Raw genomic sequence first — 25,265 nt, 5'->3', positions numbered from 1 at the left:
TAGTAACCACGGACGCAAGTAATTACGCCGTAGGTGCAGTTTTATCCCAAGGTCCTGTAGGTAAAGATAAGCCGATAGCTTACGCGTCACGTACTTTAAATCGTCCTGAAGGTAATTATTCGACCACTGAAAAAGAACTTTTAGCAATTTTATTCGCAGTCAAGACGTTCCGTCCCTATCTTTATGGTAACAAATTTAAAATTGTCACCGATCATAGACCATTAGTATGGTTATTTAACGTTAAAGATCCCGGTAGTAGACTCATTCGTTGGCGCCTAAAACTCGAAGAGTATGATTACGAAATCGTTTATAAACAAGGTCGCCTTAACTCTAACGCTGATGCGTTATCGCGCTGTCCCGTCAATGTTATAAATATTAACACTTTAAATAATTCTAGTTATGAAAAATATTTTAAGGATCAATTTACTAATAAACTTTCTACTTCGAATACTATAATTTTGGAATGCACAGAAGGATTACATTTATCTAAACAGAAAACCATTGTCTGTCCCGTCTCTTTAGATTTCGACTCATCGATACCTCACTGTGAAAAAATATTAGCGCAGTTAGAAAAGCCCGAGGACTTATTAAATTCTGAACGCGAACCTTTTACAATTCAATGCGTAAACGACAAAAATAAATCTTACTATTTTCTGTTTACTAAAGTTCATCATTATGAAGAAACTAAATTTAAAGATGTTTACAATTTACTAATAAAACTTAGAAATAAAATTGTAATTGAGAATCCTGATATTACAGATCTCGCTTTATCAGACTTTTCAGATCCATTTTCTAAACTAGCTTATATTAAAATATATAACATGATTGCTTATATTTTCCATAACACTAATATTAAAATTCATATATATAAGAACCAACTAATTTATCCTACTCCCGTGGAAATCACTAAAATTTTAAAAGAAAATCATGACTCACCTATTGCAGGTCACCCAGGGTCAAATCGTATGTATAATCGAATTAAGGCTGCCTATTACTGGAAAGGTATGCGCTCTGATATCGTAGATTACGTAAAGAAATGTCAATTATGTCAAATTAATAAACCATTGAGAATGTCAATAAGGCTCCAATGGAGATAACTTCTACTTCCACTAGACCATTTGAACGTTTAGCTCTCGACATCGTTGGTCCCTTACCTGAAGCAGGTTATCAAAAATTTACATTTATCCTTACACTACAAGATGACTTAACGAAAATTTTCTAGTGCCTATCCCATGGTCACGGCTACCAGTGAAGAAATAGCCAGAAATCTTGTACATTTTATGTCTCTTTTCGGTTTCCCTAAAACAATTTTAACGGATTTAGGTACTTGTTTTACGTCTGAATTATTCAAAGAATTAACTCAAATCCTAAAAATTAAAGCCCTATTTACTACACCTTATCATCCACAAACAAACGGAGCTCTAGAACGCTCACATGCTACATTAAAAGAATATTTAAAATCATTCGTAAACGAAAACCAGAACGATTGGCATTGCTATTTATTTACAGCAATATTAGCTATTAATACTACCCCTCATTGCACTACTAATTTCACCCCTTATGAATTATTATATGGTCATAAACCTAACATTCCTAATTCTCTATATGAAACCAATAACAATACAACTTACAATGAATATATTCGATCTTTGCAATATCGAATGCGTGTTAGTAGGGAAAAAGCTATTCAAAATATAATTAATAGCAAAGAAAAGTCTAAACAATATTATGATTATAGTTCACGCGAAATTTCATATAAAACTGGTGACTCAGTATATGTAAAATACCATCACCGACTCCGTAAGGCTCTATCACCGATATGGAAAGGTCCATACAAAATCATAAAAGTACACAATAAACATAATGTAACCATACAAATAGGTCGTAAACATATTAAATATCACACAAACGAGATTAAGCCTGCTATTTCCGCACCTTAAAATTATTCATTTTTAATTTTTCAGAGCTTTATGCTATGGAAGCCGAAGCCACGCTGAATCAAGTATCATTCCTATATCTCATAGTCCTGGAATTTATTTTGAACCTATTACGAATATTAATTTTTATAACGATTATTGGAAAGTCATAACATATATAGACCTTATATCTTTAAATCCGTATCTCAATAAAATTGAAAATTTACTATACGATACCTTAAATCTTTGTTCAAAAATAAATACTGACGAATTTTCCCAATGTAAAGATTTTTCAAATCCCGTTGAAATTTTAATAAAATACAATTACATTAAACTACAATCTTTAGAGCATATAATAATTAATAATCAATCTTCAAATAAAGTTAAAAGATCTCTAGAATTTGGAGGGGAAATCCTTAAATTTTTCTTTGGTACTCTAGACGCAGATGACGCGAGAAAATATGACGCCGCGATAGAATCCTGTCGGAAAAGTGAATCAGAATTATTCAATTTGTTTCGAGATAATATTCACATAATTAAATCGACAATAAATAATTTTAATGCCACGATTTATAAATTAAACCAAAATGAGTTAAGATTAAATAACCAAATTAATAACATGAATGAAATATTTTCGCAAGTTACAAAAACTAATAACTTGCTTCTTCATATTTCTAGGATAAATAATTTGCTAAATATAATTCAAAGTTCCTTACTTTCTATTTCTAACTTGCTAGATACAACTTTAAACGCTATTTTATTCTCAAAGTTAAATATTTTGCACCCTAGTGTCATAAGCCCCTTAAGTCTTTATAATGAATTAACTAAGTATATTAATCAAATAAACAAACACTTAGACTTTCCAGTTCAATTAAATATACATAATATTTATTCATTGATTGATGTTTCGAAACTTAGTTCATATTATTATAACAATAAGATTGTTTTCAGTTTGCAAATTCCATTAATAACACCGGATAAGTTCACTGTTTATAAAAATATCCCATTACCGACTCCTCACGATGACTCACATGTACAAACTTTTGCGCTTATCCAACCTTCTGATTCTTATACCGCTTTAAGTGACGATAGAATACATTATGCTATGCTTAATAATTTAAATGATTGTAAATTTATTAATAATAACTATTCTATTTGTGAACAAATTACTATGTTGTCTAGCATAACTAATCCTAATTGTGAATCGAAATTATTAACAGAAGTAACTCTTTCTTTACCTTCTGAATGTAACGCCAAGTTATTATTCGGCCAAATCGATATATGGCATAAATTAAAAAATAACAGATGGATTTATGTACAATCCGATATTAATAAATTAATAATAAAATGTAATGATGATATCACTGATCATTCTATTATTGGCACAGGCATTGTCAAATTAACTGAAAATTGTATTGGTTATTCTAAAACTATTCAACTAGTGCCAACAATTACTTATCAATTTTCTGTTAAATCAGCTATAGATATAAGTTTCGATATAACAAAAGACGATTGTTGTAAAAAGAGCATATTTAATAAAAGTTTACCATATTTAACGCCAATTTCTTTAAGTAAAATTAATTTAGATTCTTTGAAATACGCGAATCATCAGCTGAATAATTTAGAATTAGAATTAAATAATCTTCAAAATGAATCACATTTTATTAAATATGGCTCATACTATTCCGCATTCACGTATATTTTAATTGTATTCCTATTTTTATTCTTAAGCTTTAAACTATTTAAATGTTTAAGAAATCGTCAAGGTAAAGATAGATATTGTATACAAATATTTAACCAGTGTCATAATAAAAAGTCATCGAAACATAGTTCTAAAATTACAAATTCAATTGAGATGACTGATATATCAACTTCTGAAGAAGATAATAAATCGGTAAAATCATTACCAAATTGTAACAATTATGAACCTTATAAAACTGTTAGCAAGGTTCACTGTTCCTCTGTACGAAATCTTAATAACTAATTCAAGTTCTATTTTATTTTTCAAGTTGTATTTTGTTAGAACTAAAATGAATTAATTAAGTACTATAAAATTTTCTATGTCATGCTATTTTACTATTTCTACTATACTATTTTATCAATGTGATTTACTAAATCCTAAATCTTTTGTAAAACGACTTGTTTTACTTATTTAACAAATGTTATAATAAGCTAATAAAGCTAATAAGCTAATAAATGTAATTGCTAAATTTTACTATTTCACTAAGCATACTATGTTATTTGCAAAATTCATTATTTTTGTTTAATACGTGTTCTATATTTTTAAGTTCAATTTCTAATTTTACTATTTCATAAAAAAAACTAACATTTACTATTTCTTTTGTACAATTTTGTTTAATTTTTATACAATTTTATTATTCAATTGTATACTAATTGTTAGTTAAATTTTACTCTGTTTCTTTTATACGATTTAATTGTAAAACTGTTCGAATTTTTATACTGTTACAAAGTTATTTTGCAATATTTTACTATAATTTTTATTTTCTATTTCTATATTTTGTAATGACTTCTGAACTCTAATGATTTTGCTATTTCGAAACTTCGCTTCATCTTAATTTAGAAAAAGCTCAGTCAAAAGGGGGGGGCTGTTATATCCCATTTTACAACGCAGTAAAAGCTTCATAAGCATTTATATTATACACTGTATTTTTCCTATAGTTTTATCATTACTCAGCAATTGAATTATATTGTTTCTTCGTTAATATTATTTTTATTAAAAAACAGTCAGTTAGACTCAGAGCCCCGAGTAGATCAGACATCAATTTAAAGTTCGGAAGTCAGTTATCCAACATTGTGTCCAATCTTTTTAAATAAAGCAGTTAGCGGTGTAAAGTAGTTTTTTTTTTAAAAGACAAACAGGGTCGGCATCCTAACAGATCGTTACTCGTAGTACGGAATATATCCGCCAACCCGCATTGGAGCAGCGTGGTGGATTAAGCTCTGATCCTTCTCATTCATGGGGAAAGAGCCCTATGCCCAGTAGTGGGATATTACAGGCTGAAGCGATACGATACGATACAGATTAATGGTTTACAATAAAAATACTTCCTATAGTACATTAAAACTATCGCCTGATAGTCGGGAGACTGTTAACTGCAGCTTGCAGTATAGACTTCGTCACCTTCATAAATATTCAGAGCATATTATTGTTCGAATCTCAGTTAATCTGATGGAATAAATTAAGATGACCGATGGTTTGATGGCTTTTGTAGTAAAAACTATGGGTTTACGAAGTTAATTTACTTGATGGATTTTAAATGTTTCTATAAATATCATTTTAATGATTGCAGTAACTTGTATAATTATTTGGATGTATAAATCTCTATTAATAATATCAAGTTGAAATGTTTGTTTGTCTATTTATTAATGTCTTAGCATCTATTTCTTTCATATTAAGGCGCGTGAACCCGCGGGACACATCTAGACTATATTAAAATGAATCGCCGATATGTATGAACGCGCACAATTTCCAAACGACTGCAATTTTTTTTTATGGAGTCGCAGGACATCTCATTCTCCTATATGGATAAAGAGGCCTATGTCTAGCAGTGGGATGTTACAAGCTGAATGCGTGTTATCTGAACAAGATTTGAAAAAATCAGCCTATCGCAGTCCACTGCTGGAAATAGGCCTCAACAAATTTGTCCCAGATATTATGGCGTGAACTCAAGTGTTTTGCCTATAGTCACCACGTTGGGCAGGCAGGTTGGTGACCGCAGGGGTGAATAAGGTTTGGTGTGAAGAAATTTATAAAAGCTAGAGATACGCTGTTTTGAAAGTGGAGGAAAGGCTACGCGCTTATGTGTGGACCAAATGTTTGGTTTTCTTGAAGAATATAAAAAATCACGGGCAAAAGTATTATGAACTATTGGTAACAAGTCGATATTTTTAGAAACTTAGATTGATCACAGAAATAATAATTGCTAGAAGTGTTATTTAACTGTAATCTTCTGTAAGGCTAAGTTCTCCAGAATTTGAGCTAGTTATATCCTGTAGTTTCCTACTGCAACAATATGATAATAATAACATTTATATTAAATTTTTTGTAATCAAGCGTATATCTTCCACAGGTGGTGAGAAAGAACATTTCAAGGAACACGATGAAACCCACGAGGAGCACGGGAAGAAGGCGTATGAGGTATGAGGCATTCTACATTTTTTTTACATTTTAGCAAATCATATTATTTGTTTATATATATGGTTATATAGATTTCTTCTTTTGCCTATAAGCCAAAGTAAGGTTTCTACTCAAGGTTATTACTTACGAGGACCTTACGTTTATCCATCTCTCGGAACCAGCGTCATGTCAACTGAATTTTTGCAATATTAAATATTTTCTCATTTTAGTGTCATTTTTAACCGACTTCAAAAAGTGAGGAGGTTACTCCGTTCGACCGAATTGTTCGAAAGGAGTATCCCAAGTGTAATACCATGATAAGGAAACCTGGATCTGATGATGGGATCCCAGAGAAATCGAGGGAAACCCTAAAAAATCGTAGTGACGGCTATTGCGTTTGTTAATTTTTTTCGTCTACTTACGTTGTATTACTCGTCGCTATAATCGAAGTCGGTTTTTTTCGTTTGAGAGCAAATACAATTATTTATTTAGAAATAAATTACCTTTCATAAGAAGGTATTAAGCAAATTTATACCAGTTTATTCAGAAAGAGGTCATCGTAAATAGAGGCAACGTACATTTAAAAAAATACATGTATAACGATGCACGTAACACGTACAGTACCGGTAACAAAACTGAAATAACCCTACCATTAAGGGCTCGTGCGTCACGAGTGGTTCATGAGTTTTAGTGGTCATAGACGAGAGTTTATTGATGCTTAAAAACTTTCACTATGTGAATAAGAAATAAGCCTTTTTCTTTCCTTCAATGAGGTTTTATCAAATATAGTAATTTTGTAAAAAAAAATACGATTTAATTAATTAATTGTGGGTGACAGCGACGACTCACTATTTTTAACATAACTTTAGCCTATCGTAGTCCAGTGCTGAACATAGGCCTCCCCAAGTTTTTCAACGGTAATGGGTAAAAGTTGGCTCTTTAGATTCTAATATTTAAATTCCCAAACGATTTCCTCAGTTTCACAAAATTAATCCACTTTGCAGAAACCTTACAGGTGATCACAGTTAAATAGCACTGCTGTGAAGTAGTGTGTTCCTGTGGTGAATATGGTAGGTCAGAGTTTTTGGGGAGAGTTTGGAATAGGGTCAACAAAGCGGCTAAGATGATTATTTGACTACGGTATATGCTCACCATCAGGTTCCATTGGGTGACCCCAATCAACGCTTGTTTGCCCCCCTATTCGATTCAACAAGAAAAAAAAAAAGATAAATTAAATAGCGTTTCCATAAAGGTCTCTTTGTGAGTCTATTCTCATATCCTCATATCGATGTTATGACGTCCTCGAGTGCATCGAGAGCCAATATCTGGACCGGCGGGAACTAATACGTTTTGAATGGATCGTCTGATTGTTCGCATGAATATGAATGAAGTCGGTTCGGTTGAATAATCAAACATTTAATGATACATTTCTGTCTGATTCATCATAAATCAAATGATGATTTAAAACAAATATTCTGACCGTATTCTGACTGACGTTGTTACGGTTTGTTTTTTAAATAATAAACTTACGAGAAAATATATTAATACTAGCAATACCCGTGCGAATAATGCGCACTAAATAGGTAAAAAATTGACATGATTTCACGCCATTTTTGGCACGAACTTGTGGAGGCCTATGTTCGTGATAGGCTGAAGTAATGATGATGAGTGATGAAGTAAAAAATTCACCAGCGTCAATCATGTTAACGTTGTTTCAAAATGTTTGCCGTCATATATATAATTTTAATAATGAACTAATTTACAAAAACAAAAGCGATAATAATTTTTTTTGTTGTTAATGCCGGTAGAGCAAGCAGTTATCTATAAAATGATATATAATTTATGTGGAGTAATTGTGAGGTTTTTTTCTAAAAAGGGAAGTAAACATCTTTACCTGTGATATTTAGGGAAAGTGTGGATAAAGAGTAGGAATTGAAAAGAGTAAACACTATAACAAATGTAGCTTATATACTTAGTTATAACTTAAACTGTAAGAAAACACTTGAATCGTATAAACTGAGTAATAACACACCAGTAACCGCTAAACGTCAACACATTCCTACCTTTATAATGCTTATCAAACATGTAATGAAGTCTAGTTATTATATCATACAAGTATATATGAAACATAAAATAAAAGCCAAAAATAAATCTAATATAAAAAATTCTCGTGTCGCGGTGTTTGTAGTTAAACTCCTCCGAAACGGCTTGACCGATTCTCATGAATTTTTGTGTGCATATTAGGTAGGTCTGAAAATCGAACAACATCTATTTTTCATACCTCTAAATTTTAAGGGTAGTCCACCCCTAATTTGTTTTTTAATTTTTAGTAGTGCATATTGGGTAGGTCTGAGAATGGAACATCTATTTTTAATGCCCCTAAATGTTAGTAGTCCAACAATATTTTATTTTTTATTTTTAGATAAATTATTTACTTTTTATTTTATTATGATTCGGCGTTGAAAAATACCTACAACCCTAAATTTTCACCCTTCGACCACCAACCCCTATTTTTAAATAGCGTTTAGCGGCAAGACAACGTTTGACGAGTCAGCTAGTAACATATAAATTAATTCGGCAAAAGTGACAGGCTAAATTGTATCTACTCGTATTACAATTAAAACACTGCAATGCCTTCGTCAAACTGTACGCGTATTTGGCATTGCGATAAAACGTCAAAAGAAACGCACTGTTGACAGTTTCCAAAAGAGTACATAACAGTGTTATAATAACAGATTTTTTTAAAGTTTTGGTGTTCATGAAATCAATTGTTTCACTTGAACGTCAAAGCACTGACAACTCCGTTAGTTACCGTGGAATTTATCCCATTATATTCTGTATGTATTTTCTTGGCCAAGGCATTTACGTTTTGTGTATTTCGGGAACCACACAGGGTTTTCATTATTTTAAGTTGTTAAATGAGACTTTTAATTATTTATAATGATGACGTACCAACAAAAATTAAAATCGTGAAAATAATTACCTTTGATATATTATTTAATTAGCGGAATGACGCTGTTTGATACATATTTACTATAATAACAGACCAATATAAATTTTATAGTATTTACTCGTAATATAGAGCAGCTGCAGTAATCAAATATACTGCGTAAAATTGCTTATAATACGCGCCCTGTTCGACCGGAGGCTTACGATTAAAAAAAGCAATTAAGGTACAACATTAGTAATTTTCTGAATAGCCTTCGAATCTTCCACGAAGTCATGGGTGTGTCAACAATTCACCCTAATAATATACATAAATATAAAAGCTTGTTTATATATTTAATCGATTTTTTTGAATATCGAATTACTTCGCTTGATTGGTCTGAAACTGCTGTGTGGTTACGGTAGTAAAGAATATAGCCACCCCCTCTCTTCCCGTGGGTGTCGTAAGAGACGATCAGGTAACCATTCAACTGCTGCCTTTGAAATACACTGGCCGAAGACAGAAGAAAAAGCCAGCCTGATGCAGCGTGATGACTATGGGCAAAACACACGAGTTCACGCCATTTTTGGCGCGAACTTATAGAGGACTATGTCCAGCAGTGGGCTGTATTAGGCTGAATTGAGTGAATTTTCTAATTGAGGATCCTACAAATCATAACAAAATTGATTGTAATATTGATCCAAGTTCCTAACTGTGCCGATAGATGTCACTAATATAATTAGATTGTGTTTATGTATAAATATTAATAGATGTCGCTAGTATGTAGCTAAATCACGCTACCGTTTAATTTTGATTGTTATATATAGATTGGATTTTTATTCGATTAAATGAATACAGACAGTACAAAGACGTCCCATGCACGTTTTAACCGACCCTGACGATAGGAGTACGGTGCTTAGCGCCATATACACCACCGCACACAGGACACACACACCGCCCCCGCCGGCGAGAGCGAGGTTCCCGCGTTCTGACGGCTCGCACGCGCCTAGGCGCGTAGCGGACTGTCCGTAAGCCGTCTCAGCGCTCCGTATAGCGCCTCCTCCACTCCGACGACGCTCTAAGCCGAGGTGCGATCTCGCTAGGAGACACCCTTAGGGCGTGCGTTTCTCCCCTTCTTCCTTCGCGGCTGGTGTCTATAGTACCCGGCCCCTCTCACCGGTGACGCTGTAAAGGCCAACAGCACTCTACAATTCGAAAAAAACAACGATTAAATGAGTGCAGCAGAGTCTAACAGCAGTAGTTTAATACGTGAGTGAGAGTAAAGAATTGTGCAGCTACAAAAATATTAGAAACGGTTGATAGCAAACGTTTTTGATGTTTTCGTATTTAATAGAAAACTTTTAGTTATTTCATATCCATCTGGGCGATAGGTACTCGTGCGTGGTAAACACGGCATTTCCGGGAGTTACGGGATAAAAATATACTATTGCTCTATCTGCTAGTGAAAGTCTCATACAAATCTGTTTAGCTGTTCCGAAAATTAGGCCTGATAAACAGAAACAACAATTTTAACATCGTTTGTTTGTGTTTTCACATAACACAACAGTTATTTTGAGATTACAGACAGACACTTCAATTTTATTTATATATACATATAGAATGATAGACAATACACATTGTTCTGTTTTTATAAACAATAACATGATTTTGAAACAAAAATGTTATTGTATGAAAACGTAAATATTAACCTCTTATATACTTTGTTATTGGTACAATATAGCGATTACTCATTTATTTAATACTTTATTTCGTTCATTAAAATTACATGCAATAAAATTACAATCTACAAACTTAATAGAGTTTTTCACTGAGGTAGGGCAAAGCAATAAAAAATCCTGTTCGAAATCTGCCACATCTCGACTGAGGGACCTCGACCTTACAGAAGACCACAGCAAAATAATACCCGGTTTAAATAATGTTGGGTTTCTGTGGTGATTAAGGTGACCAGAGCTCCTGGGGAGATTGGGGGTAGGGTAGGCAACACACTTTGCGATGCATAGGCATCTATCTATAGCCTACGGTAATCGCTTACCATCTTGTGACTTTTTTTGCTGACTTACTTGTAAAAAAGATCGTCTTAATCAACCTGATATTAATGTTTTATAGTCATTATAATATCACAGACATGTCGCAAATAGATTTAGAATGTAGGCCTATTAAATAATACCTTAGAATATGAGATGTTAACAATCAAATAAAGAAATCTTTTGTAAAATTACCTACCAATTCTAAATATACTTACTTCAGATGAACACGAGAATCATTTGTACACATTGTCTCTCATTCGGTACCGTTGGGACACAAATTCTACGTATCATCAAATACCAATCAACTCTTAAATAAATATTAGATTTTATAACAGAGGATTCGTATTTATAATGACTATATATAAAATATAATTAAGTATTATCAATATCGAGTGAATTATTTCGTATATAGTTGTATATTCAGACTGTAATATCCCACTACTGGGCATAGACCTCTTTACATGAGTAGGAGAAGAATCAGAGCTGAATCCACCACGCTGCTCCAATGCGGGTTGGCGGATATATTCACTACTATGAGTAACGATCGCTATCAGGTGAAGATGATAACAACAGGGACCGACGGCTTATCGTGCTCTCCGAGGCACGGTGGGACCACAAGGACTGCACAAAAACCCAAACCACGACAAACACCTGTATGGCCAATACAAATGTTTGTCATGTGCGGGGATCGAACCCGCAACCGCACGCGCAACAGGTAAAATCCGTGGCTGTGACCGTTGCGCCAACGCGGCGTCACAATCCTGTTGTGTGGTGTTTTAATTTAAAGCTGATCTTTGTTTTGTATTCCCATTTAAACTTGATTAAAATATGATGACTGATTTTTGTATGATCCTTGATAATGTGCATTTACTTGACAATTTTGTCGTCTATCTACGTCATATTACTAGTCGATGTAATTGAAGTATTTTTCATTTGCGAGCAAACCCAATTATTTAAATGAAAGCTAACAAGTACAATAACGGCTACGGCACTAAAGAATTTAGCCACCCCCTCTCTTCCCGTGGGTGTCGTAAGAGGCGACTAAGGGATAACAAGGTTCCACAACCACCTTGTAACTTAAGAAGCCGACCGATGGCGGGATAACCATCCAACTGCTGGCTTTGAAATACACAGGCCGAAGACGGGCAGCAGCGTCTTCAGTGCGACAAAGCCAGCCCTGCGGTCATCAACCCGCCTGCCCAGCGTGGTGACTATGGGCAATACACATGAGTTCACGTTATTTTTGGCGTAAACTTGTGGAGGCCTATGTCCAGCAGTGGACTGTATAGGCTGTAATGATGAAGTACAATAATGTACATTGTGTATTTACTGTAGCTATTCAGCACAATTATTGTGAAAACTAAAAGTGAATCTATTCTCACGTCCGCAAGCCGTAACAAGTTTAAGTTTAACTGTAAAGTTCTTATAAGTTTAAGATGAATCTCGTAAGATGTAAGTGGGTTAACTCCATCATCGATCCTTCACAAGTCGAGACTCGTTTTAATTTGTATAAATTAATTTTATAACTCTCCGACTTAGTTCATAGCAATTTAACATTGTAACTCATTAGATTCTCGAATCATACTCGTTTAAAAGTCACAGAAAATTTAAAAAAGCAAATAAAATCTTTGATGGCTTTTAAAACTTTATTAACAGAAACGAAAAAAATGTTTAATTTTTTAACATAAATTTCAAAAAATTGTATACAAAATATAAAAATGCATACAATAAAGAAACGAGTGTACTTTGACACACGACTGAAGTACAACTTACAAAACGTAACTCTTTCTCTCTTTCTATCTTCACTAACTTATATCTCCTCTCTCAACTTACATTCGCCTCGCCTGATTACACTTCTTGGGACGCTCTCGTAACGCATTTACCAGCTTACTCCCAAACTCAAGTGTGCGTCCCAAAGTCAAGTTTAGTTCGATCTCCGCACATGACAAACATTTGTATTAGCCATACAGGTGTTTGCCGTGGTCTGGGTATTTGTGCAATCCTTGTGGGTCTTCCCACCGTGCCTCGGAGAGCACGTTAAGCCGTCGGTCCCGGTTGTTATCATGTACACCTTATAGCGATTGATACTCATGGTAAGGAATATATCCGCCAACCCGCATTGGAGCAGCGTGGTGGATTAAGCTCTGATCCTTCTCCTACATGGGGAAAGAGGCCTATGCCCAGTAGTGGAATATTACAGGCTGAAGTGATATCCAGACTCAGAGCGAGTATTGAACTCACTATGCAAGTCATGGCAACAGGCTTGTTGGATGGTTATTTTGTGAATACGTAATATCTGCATGGAATATTAGCAAGAATATTTGTAGTATTTCTCGTTGAATCGTAATTTTGATTCTCTGAGCGTAAGATAAGCCAACCCTGCTTTTAAATTATTTTACAATGAATTCTTAAGCCATTTTATAATTTTATAAATCGTAATATTCTTAATTTGCTCTTAAGTTTTACCTTTTAGTCTACAGAATAAAACTCTTAATCTGTCAGAGATTTAGAAAAATTACAGGATTAGGTAAATATTATTTTTGTTACTTACACAAAAGTCTACTAAAAAGAATTTGTTGATTTATAACGTATCTTTTTTCAAATTTTAGAATGGTTTACAGACTTCAAAATATATTTATTAATACTAGACAAGCTAAATATTGAAAGAGACAAAAGGTCCGAAACAATTATTTAAACTATACTTCTTTTCTAGACCTAATTTTTGGATTAATACATTTGCTAAAAAAATCTAAAATATACAAAAAAAAAAAAAACGATCCACCTCTACATTTAATATATAATTGTTTTGTTTTATAAAATATATTATATAAAAATGTGATCGATTAATTACAGTACCGGCAAGACTTCTGAGTTACCAATTATACCGACCTGTACAGTCTCGAATTAATTAGATAGCCAACAATACGCGATGCAAACACTAAATTTAATTTAGATATACAGGCTCGCCTTCTTTTTAGATAGATTTTTATCTTATTCTTATTCTTTTAAATAGTTTTTCATTTCACGAAGGAATGGTGACGCAAAATTAAAATTTTCAGATTTAATTCAATTGTATTTCTTACAATCGACAAGTTTCTTAATGTCTATACGTATTTATTTTCTCAAATATTCTCAAATAAGTGAGAACGGATCATCTGTAGATTCATAAAAGTAACTACGAGTATCATTACAGCCTATACAGTCCACTGCTGGACATAGGCCTCCACAAGTTTACGCCAAAATAGCATGAACTCATGTGTGTTGCCCATAGTCACCACGCTGGGCAGGCGGGTTGGTGACCGCAGGCGGGTTGGTGACGAGTATAACCAGAAGATATCTAGTCTCTCATATGTTTTTTTATCATGCGAATTTAATATTACGCTTAACACTCATTGTAAACCAATTTGGATTATTAAATAATAATAATAAATATTTACAACATACACACACAGTCATCTGTTCCTAAAGTAAGCAACTTAATGCTTGTGTTATAGGAAAAAGCCGACTGGTATAGCTACATATATATAGTATTTTTTTCGATAAACATACATATAAATATAATAAATAAATATATAAATAAATATATATATTACACCCAGACTCGGGGTGGGAATCGAACCTACAACCCCCGGAGCAGAAAGCAGGGTCACTTCAAACTGTACCAGCGGGCTAGTCAAAAGTTGGCTTAATTTACAAATAATTTAATCCCATAAATAATAGTTTTCCACTAGTAGGCAGTAAAGAAAAATTAAAATTAAAAATTGTGGTATAAATTTCACCAAGCACTAACACGGTAAATAATTCTGAAAACTTTGACATTTACGTAAAAAATATTAAAAAGATAAAAATCAGTAACACTTTCAGCCATTTAAAAGTTATTAATTTCACATTCAATTTCCAGGGAGTGCACAAAGACGCCAAGACAAACAAAGGTCACCATGACAAGGAGAACCATCTAGACAAGTACGACGACCACGGTGGTATCGACAAGCACCACCACAAGGAGGATAAACATTACGGCTCCCACCACCACGAGGAACATGGGAAGAAGCATGCGAAGGTATGTCAAGTGTGGCTGGAGCTGCTGCTACAGCATGTGTTATAGACTTATAGTAACCTATTCTGTCCCACTGCTGGAAACGACTTCACCATACGCAATCTTAGCACTTAAACCAAAACTCATTACTTGTCAATGCATTAGTTACACAAGCAGTTCGACGTTCACTCAAGCAAATAATTTTACAGGCCATACAGATATTTGTCGTGGTCTGGACGTTTGTGTTTGTGTATGTGTTCCCGAGACCCCGACAGAGGAGTAAATCCTGCGTTGAGTCTGAGACGTTTATATGCCACATTTGGACAAAATATTTACCCTTAAAACTAGAATATTATAACTTTACTTCACCACATTTAGTCTTCTCATCTCTCTTAAAACATGTATAATCCTAAAACAGTTTTTTCACTCTTGGTCATGAGATAAATTCTTAAAAAGTATTCAGTTATTGATAAATTAACAATTATACTTTGATTTTCATCCTACATCATTTTCATAGACAACATTATATCCACAAAATTTTCATATAAAACTGTCCAAGCTAATGAACTGTTAAATATTTGTTAATTAGGAATAATTTTGTTCTCCATTATGGAAGCTATATCAATGTTAATAAATTCATTAATGTTGATGCTTATGGCTATGACAGTATTGAAAGGGGCGTTCTGGGTTTAGGCATACATAATTAGTCTGAAATAGGATGTCTAGGTGTTCTAAATTGTTATTTAGAACAAAAGGCAAGGTTGATGAAAAAAAACGATACTTTTTGAAAGAGTCTACGATTTATTTTTTCTATATCAACTGTAAAAGAAATTAGAGTTCAAACAATATTTATGAAAAATTTCTACAATTTTTCAGATACACATAACTGATATTTTTGAACATTTGACCGAAAACATCAATATTTTTATATACGACAGCTGATTCTATTTAAGTAATTTTTGACTACAGTTATATTATATATTATTGATAATTGCTATAGAAAGCTTACAAGAAATATTTAATTGCCAATCGCTTTTAGTCGATTAACAGATAAAATTTAACATACAAACGCAGTTAATGGAGCCATTTCATCGTTTGCATTTAGTCATTTGTAGATTTATATCACAGAATCATTAGAATTTAAGTAACTTGATACTATAGAATGATCGATACTGCATAAATTGTACGTGATTCGTTATTATTAAAAGCGTCACACAATTGACAATTTAAATTGTCGGAGAAATAAGTTGGTGGAATAAATTAATTGTTATTCTATTAATGAGCCGATTTTTCTGTGTTCAGAGCTTTTAATAGTAAAGACACAATTTATTCTTTTGTCAGTATTGTAGACTATACTCGTAATTTTTTTTTGGTATTGTCAGTTTTACTAACATTATTTTTCATCCAAAGTATGAAGAATCCGGAAAGCATTCAAAAGGACATAGCACAAAAGGAAGCCACGATATCCATAAGAAAGAGGAATATGAAAAGAAGGTAGAATTCTTCGAAGAGGAAGGCGATTCAGATGACGAAGAGAACGAAGGAGGCTATCACAGGGAGAAAGAACACTCATCGGTAAGTAATTTTTATACTAGTGACACGTTTCGATTTTATTGATTTTTTTTCCATAAAAGTAAACAAATTTACTGAAAAAGAAAACGAGAACGAATTTTCGTATTTATGATGAATAATGAACAGTTTATTGTAAAACATCAAATATTTTATTCAGATTAAAAACTCGGTGACATTTTAAAATAATTTTCGGGTATATTATTGCAATATTAATAATACGCCGCTTACATGTACATTATTGAACAAACAACATGACAAATCAAAAGAGTTTTTTTTTTTAATAAAATGTCAGCAGTGCATATTTCATACTCATGCATACAATGTTTTCCAAGCAAATCCAGTCCAATGTCAAGTATATCGCTTGAGTACATTAGGCGAATTATTAGACAAGTAAATTACCAGTTACGTTTCAAATATTTTATAATTATTAACAAATTGAATTTTACTAAGTTAATGAATAATAGTTAATGTTATTAGAACACCCACGTCAGCGCACTTTGAACAAGTTCTGTTTTATCTTATAATGAGGGTAGTTTAATTTAATTAACTTTTGATATTATACTTTCATGGGCGCGTATTTTTTAATACTGTTTATAATTATTTACAAAATTAATAGTTGATAGTAAGTTTTTGAAGTATTCACTGAGGTAGGTCGCGACAGGAAATATATGCAGTCATATCAGTCAAATATTACTGCTATCAAGTTGTGGTATTTCTGTCTTGAGTAAGGTAGCTAGAGCTCCTAGAAAGGATCGAGGGTAAGGTCGGCAACGCGCTTACTTTCCTGGTGGTGTAGGCGTTATACAGTATCCTCATACTATTAGGTGGATCGAAATCTTATTTGCTACCCTACTGGTATCAATTAAATTAAAATGGACTAAATAGAAATTGCAATTGTGATTTCTGCTTTCCTAAATAATAAATGAGATGCACGAAGTTTTGTAGCCTGTTATCAATCTGACTTACTGTCGCTTTCAACTATAAGAAGATTGAAAAAGACCGAATTTAATTGGATGCCCTTAAAGTTACCGTCATAGATATAACAACTTGCAACTTTATAACATCTTTGTTGTATATTTGAAATTCACAGGTATTTATTTCGTATTTATATCACTTGACTATTTTCGTAACTAGGTCTCTTAACCTGGTTCGCTTGTGATGAAACAGTTTTCATCAATTTCCCACTTAATCTTCTCAAGGTCACTATTTAAAGACGAAATCATGTTTTCTTAATGATTAATTCAAAAAAATTCGGGTCAAGAACTAAACAGTTTTAACAAAAAGCTATTAATCCATTATTCCAGTTGTGAAATCAAACAGCTACTGTTAAATTTTTTGTTTTATTCAGAACTTATATCTTATAAAAAAAAAAGAACTAGTTATTCAGAAAAACGTTTACGTAATATGAAACAATTGCTGGGATATCCATTTAAGTAAGTATTTTATCTGTGTCAGGATGTCTCGCTCTTCTATGTACATACTTGTAAAATTAAAAACTAGTATTATCACAATTCAGTCACAAAAAGAGTGTATTCATGTTATTTGAGTTTTTTATGTTTTTGGCGCGCGCGCGCGTGTTTGTGTGTGCGTGTTTCTGCGTGTGTATGTGTGTGTGTGTGTGTGTGCGTGTGCGTGTGTGCGTGTGTGTGCGTATGTGTTTTGTGTTTTTTGTATATTTTTAGGTAATTACTCCAAGTAAAGCCTCAGTCTTTTGATAATTTAGTTTTATAAGCTATTCAGTTAGAGATTTTTTAAGTTTTAAAGTATTTTTAAAAATATATTTTTAACATTTTTTTTATCTTCTTGTATATATGCGCCGAGCTTGTTTATCTTTAAGCCGTATATTTTTACGACCTGGTGGATATAGTTGTATTAACATTTTGAAGCCTTTATTGATTAATAAATTATTAGGCTTTTAATTCAGGACAGGATTTTTTTGAGATAGGTTACAACAACATATATTTTGTTCAAAATCTGGAGCGGGTTACATATAATAGGCAACATATATTTTGTTCAAAATCTGGAGCAGCCCGTCTGAGAAAGTACCTCAACCTTACAGAAGATCACAGCTAAATAATAGGTACGCTTAAGTATTGTTGTATTCCTGTGATGAATGAAGTGGTCAGAGCTCCTGGGCCGGAAATAAGGTCGACAATGCATTTGCGATGCTTCTGGTGTCGCAAGCGTTTCTGTGCAACGGCAAACGATTACCTTCAGATGGGCCCGTACGCAAAAAAAAACGAAGCCTGACACAACAAGGGTAATATTTATGTAGACGAGACCCGCAATTAGTGTTAATATTGATCAAACTGTTTCTCATCGGCTCGCGGTTTTTTTAATGTAGAATATTGTAAATATTTATGACTGCAAGATCTTAGCTGTCATGTTATATTATACGATCGGATCTCAGGCTAAAGTTTTAATTAATTTTCTCGATTAGTTCTTTCTTTATCACTGCATTCTGGAATATTTTAATATTATACACTTATTGAATATTCATTTGATATTATTTTAATGGACTTTTTAATACTGTTAAAGATTGGTGTTGATAACTGAAGTTGAAGTATATTATTTATTTATTATTATAGAATAATACATTCCACGGTCAGTAACTAAGAAATTAACTAATATCTAATGGAGCATTGATGGTCACGAGTCTTCGAGACTCAAACGTTAGAATAGATTTTAGATTTACGAACGACATCATACCCAGTTCAAATAATTTGTTAACGTAAGTAATAGCCAAAAATCTTTTACAAATACCAAGTTTTGAATTACAAATTAATTTCGAAAATAGGACCAGCAGATGTTTTGACTTGCTTGCTTTGAATTATATGAATAAATTACTGTAAGCTACATAATTCAACCGCCCTGGATTATTTTCGCATATTCGAATAAAAAACGATGGTTGCAAGTTCTCAAGATTCTTGATCATAGTAGATAATTGTGTTTGTTGAAATATTCATTTTTGGGCTGGGTGCGTCCTTGTGTTTTAAACTCGGTCCCACAGGGAGCATGAAAAGCAAGGTTAATGCAGCGTAGTGGAAATTAACATAAGATATTTTTATAAAAAATAAAAATTCAATGCGAACGAAGCAGCGGGTAAAAGCTAGTTTGTATATAAAATAAATTTAAACTTATTACTTACTTGTATTAAGTAATATTGAATTATAAATTTAATTTATATTAAATGAGATTTGTCTTCTTACATTATTAAAAGTTTTAGGTTTATTTCGATAAATGATCGCCTTTTAAGATATTTCTCGTTAGCACTTCACAAACACTGTTTCATTATTAATTATTATAAAATTAAAGAGACTTTTGGTAACTTAATAGTGTATATTATCTCTGATTAGATTTTTTCCTTACCTGAAATGAATACCAAAACAAACAATTTAACTGAGCTAGGGCTCAGCAGGAAATTGCCTGCACAAATAATGGAGCAGCCCGACTGTAGTAACATACATAACATACGATAGTACCTCGGCCTTACAGATCACAGCTAAATAATACTGCTTTCAAGCAGTGTTGTGTGTTGGCGAGTAAGGTGACCAGAGCTCCTGGGAGGAATTGGGGGTAGGGTCGGCAACGCGCTTGCGATGCTTCTGATGTTGCAGGCGTCTTTAGTCTGCTGTAATCGCTTACCATCAGATGAGCTGTACACTTGTTTACCGACTTAGTTATATATTAAAAAAATACGAATCTCTAGTAGTATCGGATTAGAAATGAAGGGGATATATAAGGGGAAGTTTGAAAGTAGCACCCGTGACGGAGAAAATGAGGAGCAATAGGTTAGCGTGGTATGGGCATGTAATGAGGAGGGATGAACGCTATATTGGTAAAATAATGTTAGGGATTAATGTCGAAGGAGGAAGAGCGATCGGCAGACCAAAAAAGCGATGGATTGTGTGAGTGAGGATATGAGAAAGAAAGGAGTAAGTACTGAAGTGACGAATAATAGAGAGGAATGGAAGAGGAAAACATGTTGTGCCGACCCTACATAAGTGGGATAAGGGTAGGAAGATGATGATGACTAGTCTCTAGTAGTATGGTGTTCCTGTGGTGAGTAAGGTGGCCAGAGCTACTGGGGAGGGTCGGGAGTCGCAGCGGCAACGCGCTTGTAATGCTTCTGGTGTTGAAGCCGTTTAAGGGCTACGGTAACTTACGATTCGTGGGCCATACGCTGCCACCCAAGGCCATATAAGAAATGGGGCTTAATAATAATGCAATTTTGCGAATGCTGGCCAAAGGCCTTTTATACAGAATGCTAGTTATATCTGCTAAGCTGCTTCGTTATAATTACGGCATAACTTACTTACCATACTAAATATTATTCGTGTATATCTCTTCTTTCTTTACGCATTAAAACATTTTAAATTTTTTATTACTAAAGCTAGGATCATTTTTTACATAACTCAACTCTACCCAAGATTTAGACATGTTTTATAAATCTGTTCTTTTTTTTGTTTAATACTTTTCTCTGAGTTTTGTAACGGCATAAACACGCATATTCCTAATCCGTACGGTTTTTGTTTTTTATTACTTTCGTATACAGTAAACGAAACGCGTGACGTCAGAGGAAGATCCGTGACGTGAGAGGATTATTTACTCTTTTTTATTATACTAGTTTGCTAACTAAACTTAAAATATTTTTTACGCTACTGCGTAAAAAAATTAAGCGTTAAGAATGAGGGATGAAAAAAATTCTATACTGTATAAGTAGTCGAAAATCTTAACGCTTCAACCTGTAATATCCCACTGTTAGGCATAGGCCTCTTTCTAGATGTAGGAGGAGGATCAGAACTTAATTCGCAACGCTGCTCCAATGAGGGTTATTAGCAATAAATTTACTGCTAGATAGAGGCCTACTAAAATACTTTATATGATATAAAGTCTCTGAATACAAAACAATTTTTAAAGACAAAGTCTGGACTATCTTGATCTTTGTTATTTATCTTAGAGTATAAATAATAAAAGACCGTTCGATATTTAAATAAAACAAAAGACGAAAGTGACTCGCTTATTTCATCTATATATATATATAAATAAATGTTTATCTGTATGTCTTTTATAGAATCGTAAACTATGCATTTGATCATGTCATGATCTTCAGCAAAGTGTTGTGCATGAGCCCACAAAGGTTTCTGAGTTGGTACGCCCAAAAAAAAAGCGTAGCAGCGCATAGGGTTCAGCTAGTTACCTTATATACGAGATGGAAATAGTGTTATATATTTGTCAATGACAGAAAATTATAGATATTTTGATATTTGGTGATAGCAATAAATTTTTCGCTGATAAGGAAGTTGTTACACCGTGTTTAATTTATAAAAAGAAAAACGAAAATATTTTCAAAGTAAAACTTCTTTATGCACACTTGGGTAGTAAGCTGATGAATGTGCGACGAGAGCGTTACGAAAAGTGTGATCGGGTGAGGCGAACGGAAGTTGATAGGAAGAAAGAGAGAGTTACGTTTCGTATTTTAATGTAGGGGCAACTAATAGAAGGTTTCAGTCGTGTGGTCTTAAAGCACACTCGTTTTTTTATGTCATTGAGTAACTAGCATTATTAAAAATTTGGATTATAAATCAACTAAACTCAATCAATCAACTAAAATCAGTTTATTAACACATATATTACATATATAAGGTTGGAGCTTAATCAGAAGATTCAAAGAGAAGACATAAATACCAATGTATAAAGAACTGACTGACTTCTATACAATAACAGGTCTTAATGACCTGTGATATTAAACAACACTTCAACAGTAATGATTAATATTCGTATTGTTTTCAGGGCGGACATTTCAAGAAGGGCGAGCTTGACGCCGGGTACAAAGGGCACTCACAGGGCGAGAAAGGAGAGTTCGCCAAGGGCGGACACGGTAATTTCCACAAGGTAGCTTTCATTTCATTAATTTTTATCGAATTCAAAATGAAAAACTTTATTTGACTGTATTTAATTTGTTTTTATCATACATTAAACTTTAAAGTTATAGAATGTATTGTTTAACTTATATTTAAATTGTAAATCAAATTTATGCTGCTTTTTATGATTTTTTAGTTTAGATGACTTTTTATCAGTGACGTTAGAAACAACTATAATAAGTATAAGTGTAACTACAGAACCAAACAAAATGTAACTTATATATGAAAGAATGAATGAATGAATGAATAGCCCTTTTGTTCCTAAACATAGGTTTACAAGAGGTCCCTAAGTTCGGTGTGCCTTTTGGCATAAGCCTCCTCCAATTCCTACCAATGGGTCCTGTCCCTTGCTACTCTCAACCAGAATGGTCCCGCTGTCTGTTCCAAGTCATCTTCCCATCTCCTGACTTGACGGCCCCTAATATATATCCAGGACCTATAATTATAGTGTATTGTAATTAGGGTATGGACATCAGAACTTTTCCGTGCATTCAATGATATAATAAGAAAACCTACCATAAGAAGTACTTTAAATAGCTTCTTGTGAGTGTACGTGTTTTTGGACAAATAATAAAAAATATCATAATTGATTTTTTACTCCTTAATTTGTGCACACCTTAACCACTGCTACTGTATCGTGTCCAATACCCAAAGGTTATCTGGAAGAAATCACTATTTAGCGATAAGATCGCCTTTGTACATCTTGTATTGTATCTTTCTTTATATGTGTCTGTATTTCGGTGTACATTAAGAATAAATAAATAAAATAAATAAATAATAACAAATATCCTATCTTGGATTTCATATTGAATCGATAATAGACCCTTGAACCGGATCTTTCAATGAGTTGCATAAACATATCCGTCTCCTTATGTGTGAAGGTCGAATTGTCTGGATGAAAACTCGCTACATCCCGCATTCTTTATTCTGTCTTTAAGTATTATTGATGTTTCGTAAAAAATGGTTGTGAAATAGAGCAAAATTCACCAGAAACGCGTAATATAATGTATGTATACTAGACTTCTTCTAGATGATAACCTTATCATATACGCTTCAGCGTGTAATATCCCACTGCTGGGCAAAGGCCTCTTTCCCATGTAGGAAAAGGATCAGAGTTTAATCCACCATACAGCTCCAATGCGGGTTACATTATCATATGGCCAAAAAAAAAATTATTAACACGTAATTTACAATAGCTAGTTGTATCAAAATAAAAATCACAAATAATGCCAAAAATTTAACCAAAACTTATTTTTCAGGGTCACAAAACGTCAGGCGGTCACGATTCACACGTGAAATACGGCAAAAGTCACCACAAGGCAGAAGGTCACGACAGCGGTAAGAAGTGGGTCTACCACCACGGCTATCCCGCCAAGAATGCCAACTTGGTCATTATTGACAGGCGGGCTGATGCCTACCAACATGGCCCCCGATACTTTGGATAGGTAACAATTTGAAACAGTAATTGTATAAAAAATAAAAAATATATATATAAATCATGAAACATTTTATCAAACATTTGATTGTCAGTTTTGTTGACGTATTCGACAAATAATTATTCGATGACGCTATATTTTGCTAAAAGTGTGTCGTCAGTGTTCGTCAAATGAAGAACTGTCGTGCTTTCAGATAAAAAATAAAATGAAATTTCAAGTCATTTTTGTCACTGTCATTTTCAACACTTAATCGAATTCCAAAATTTCAAGGTATCTCATTAGGAGTCATCATACTAGCTTAAGCTATTTTAACGATGCATAGGTTGTGAAAAGTCACGTCAGATTGTGATAAGTATATTTTTTTAAACCATTTCTTCATGAACCGTTATTAAAAGTTCTTTATAATTAGACAAATTAATGTTGTTTAAAAAAACACTTTATTTTTACTAAAATAGCGTTTATTTGAGTTTGAATCGTATTTATAAAAGAAATGTAATAAAATCGACTATTAGTTTTATTTTAATTCAATCGTGATATTAGTGTAATATTAATATAAATAAATTACTAGTGATGTGTTTATTAACAATAATTGTGTTAAGTTTTTTTACTTTTAAGAAACATCACTGGTCGTATTTATTTTTAATATTAATTTTAAATTTTTATATGTATTTATATTTGTTAATTATTTAGTGTAAAATTTAATATTTCATTTTCTGTAAATTATGACGTTTTTACTAAATTCATAATTATAATATTAAATACATATCTCTTTATTGATATGCAAAATTATTTTTTATGCAATTTTTATATATCTCCAAATATTTAACAAATGTTGTTAACATTGAATAAAATTATTTTTACTCCAAAATAAACTGACGTCGAAAGTCGTATTTTAATGGAAAAATACCGCAGAAATACGGATCAAACGAATGTATCAAATTCTCGACGATGCTACATGCATATTAAATACTATATTGTAAATAATATTTTGTTTATTCTCCATAAGAAAATATTCATTTTTTTACATTTTTAAATGTTAAAAAAATGTAATTATAATCAGTATTAAGTATAGAAGTGAATTCATATTTGTGATTTATTAGTGTTAAATATATATGAAAAAAATGATTCATTTTGCTATACGTCTAATTTGTAAATAATTATTTTTGTAATTATAATTGTGTTCATATACTTATAATAAAATTAATAAATTAAATACAATGGAATTTTATTTAAGTCACTTAAATAAAAAGTTATATTATAAATGGTATT

General features: G+C 32.8%; 1 protein-coding gene across 1 annotated transcript in view; it reads left to right on the top strand.

The window, feature by feature from the left end:
* LOC123662800 (histone acetyltransferase KAT6B-like) overlaps nucleotides 1-24,005 on the top strand; it is a 38,770-nt gene extending 14,765 nt beyond the window's left edge. The window contains exons 2-6 of the mRNA XM_045597596.1: nucleotides 6,008-6,075; nucleotides 14,930-15,088; nucleotides 16,475-16,639; nucleotides 22,430-22,531; nucleotides 23,820-24,005. Coding sequence (XP_045453552.1) covers nucleotides 6,008-6,075; nucleotides 14,930-15,088; nucleotides 16,475-16,639; nucleotides 22,430-22,531; nucleotides 23,820-24,005 — 680 coding nt within the window. The remainder of the gene's footprint in view (nucleotides 1-6,007; nucleotides 6,076-14,929; nucleotides 15,089-16,474; nucleotides 16,640-22,429; nucleotides 22,532-23,819) is intronic.
* Nucleotides 24,006-25,265: the final 1,260 nt, after the last annotated feature.

Source organism: Melitaea cinxia, chromosome 19, assembly GCF_905220565.1.
Source record: "Melitaea cinxia chromosome 19, ilMelCinx1.1, whole genome shotgun sequence".
Classification (NCBI taxonomy): Eukaryota; Metazoa; Arthropoda; class Insecta; order Lepidoptera; family Nymphalidae; genus Melitaea; species Melitaea cinxia.
This window is presented reverse-complemented; position numbering and strand designations above follow the sequence as displayed.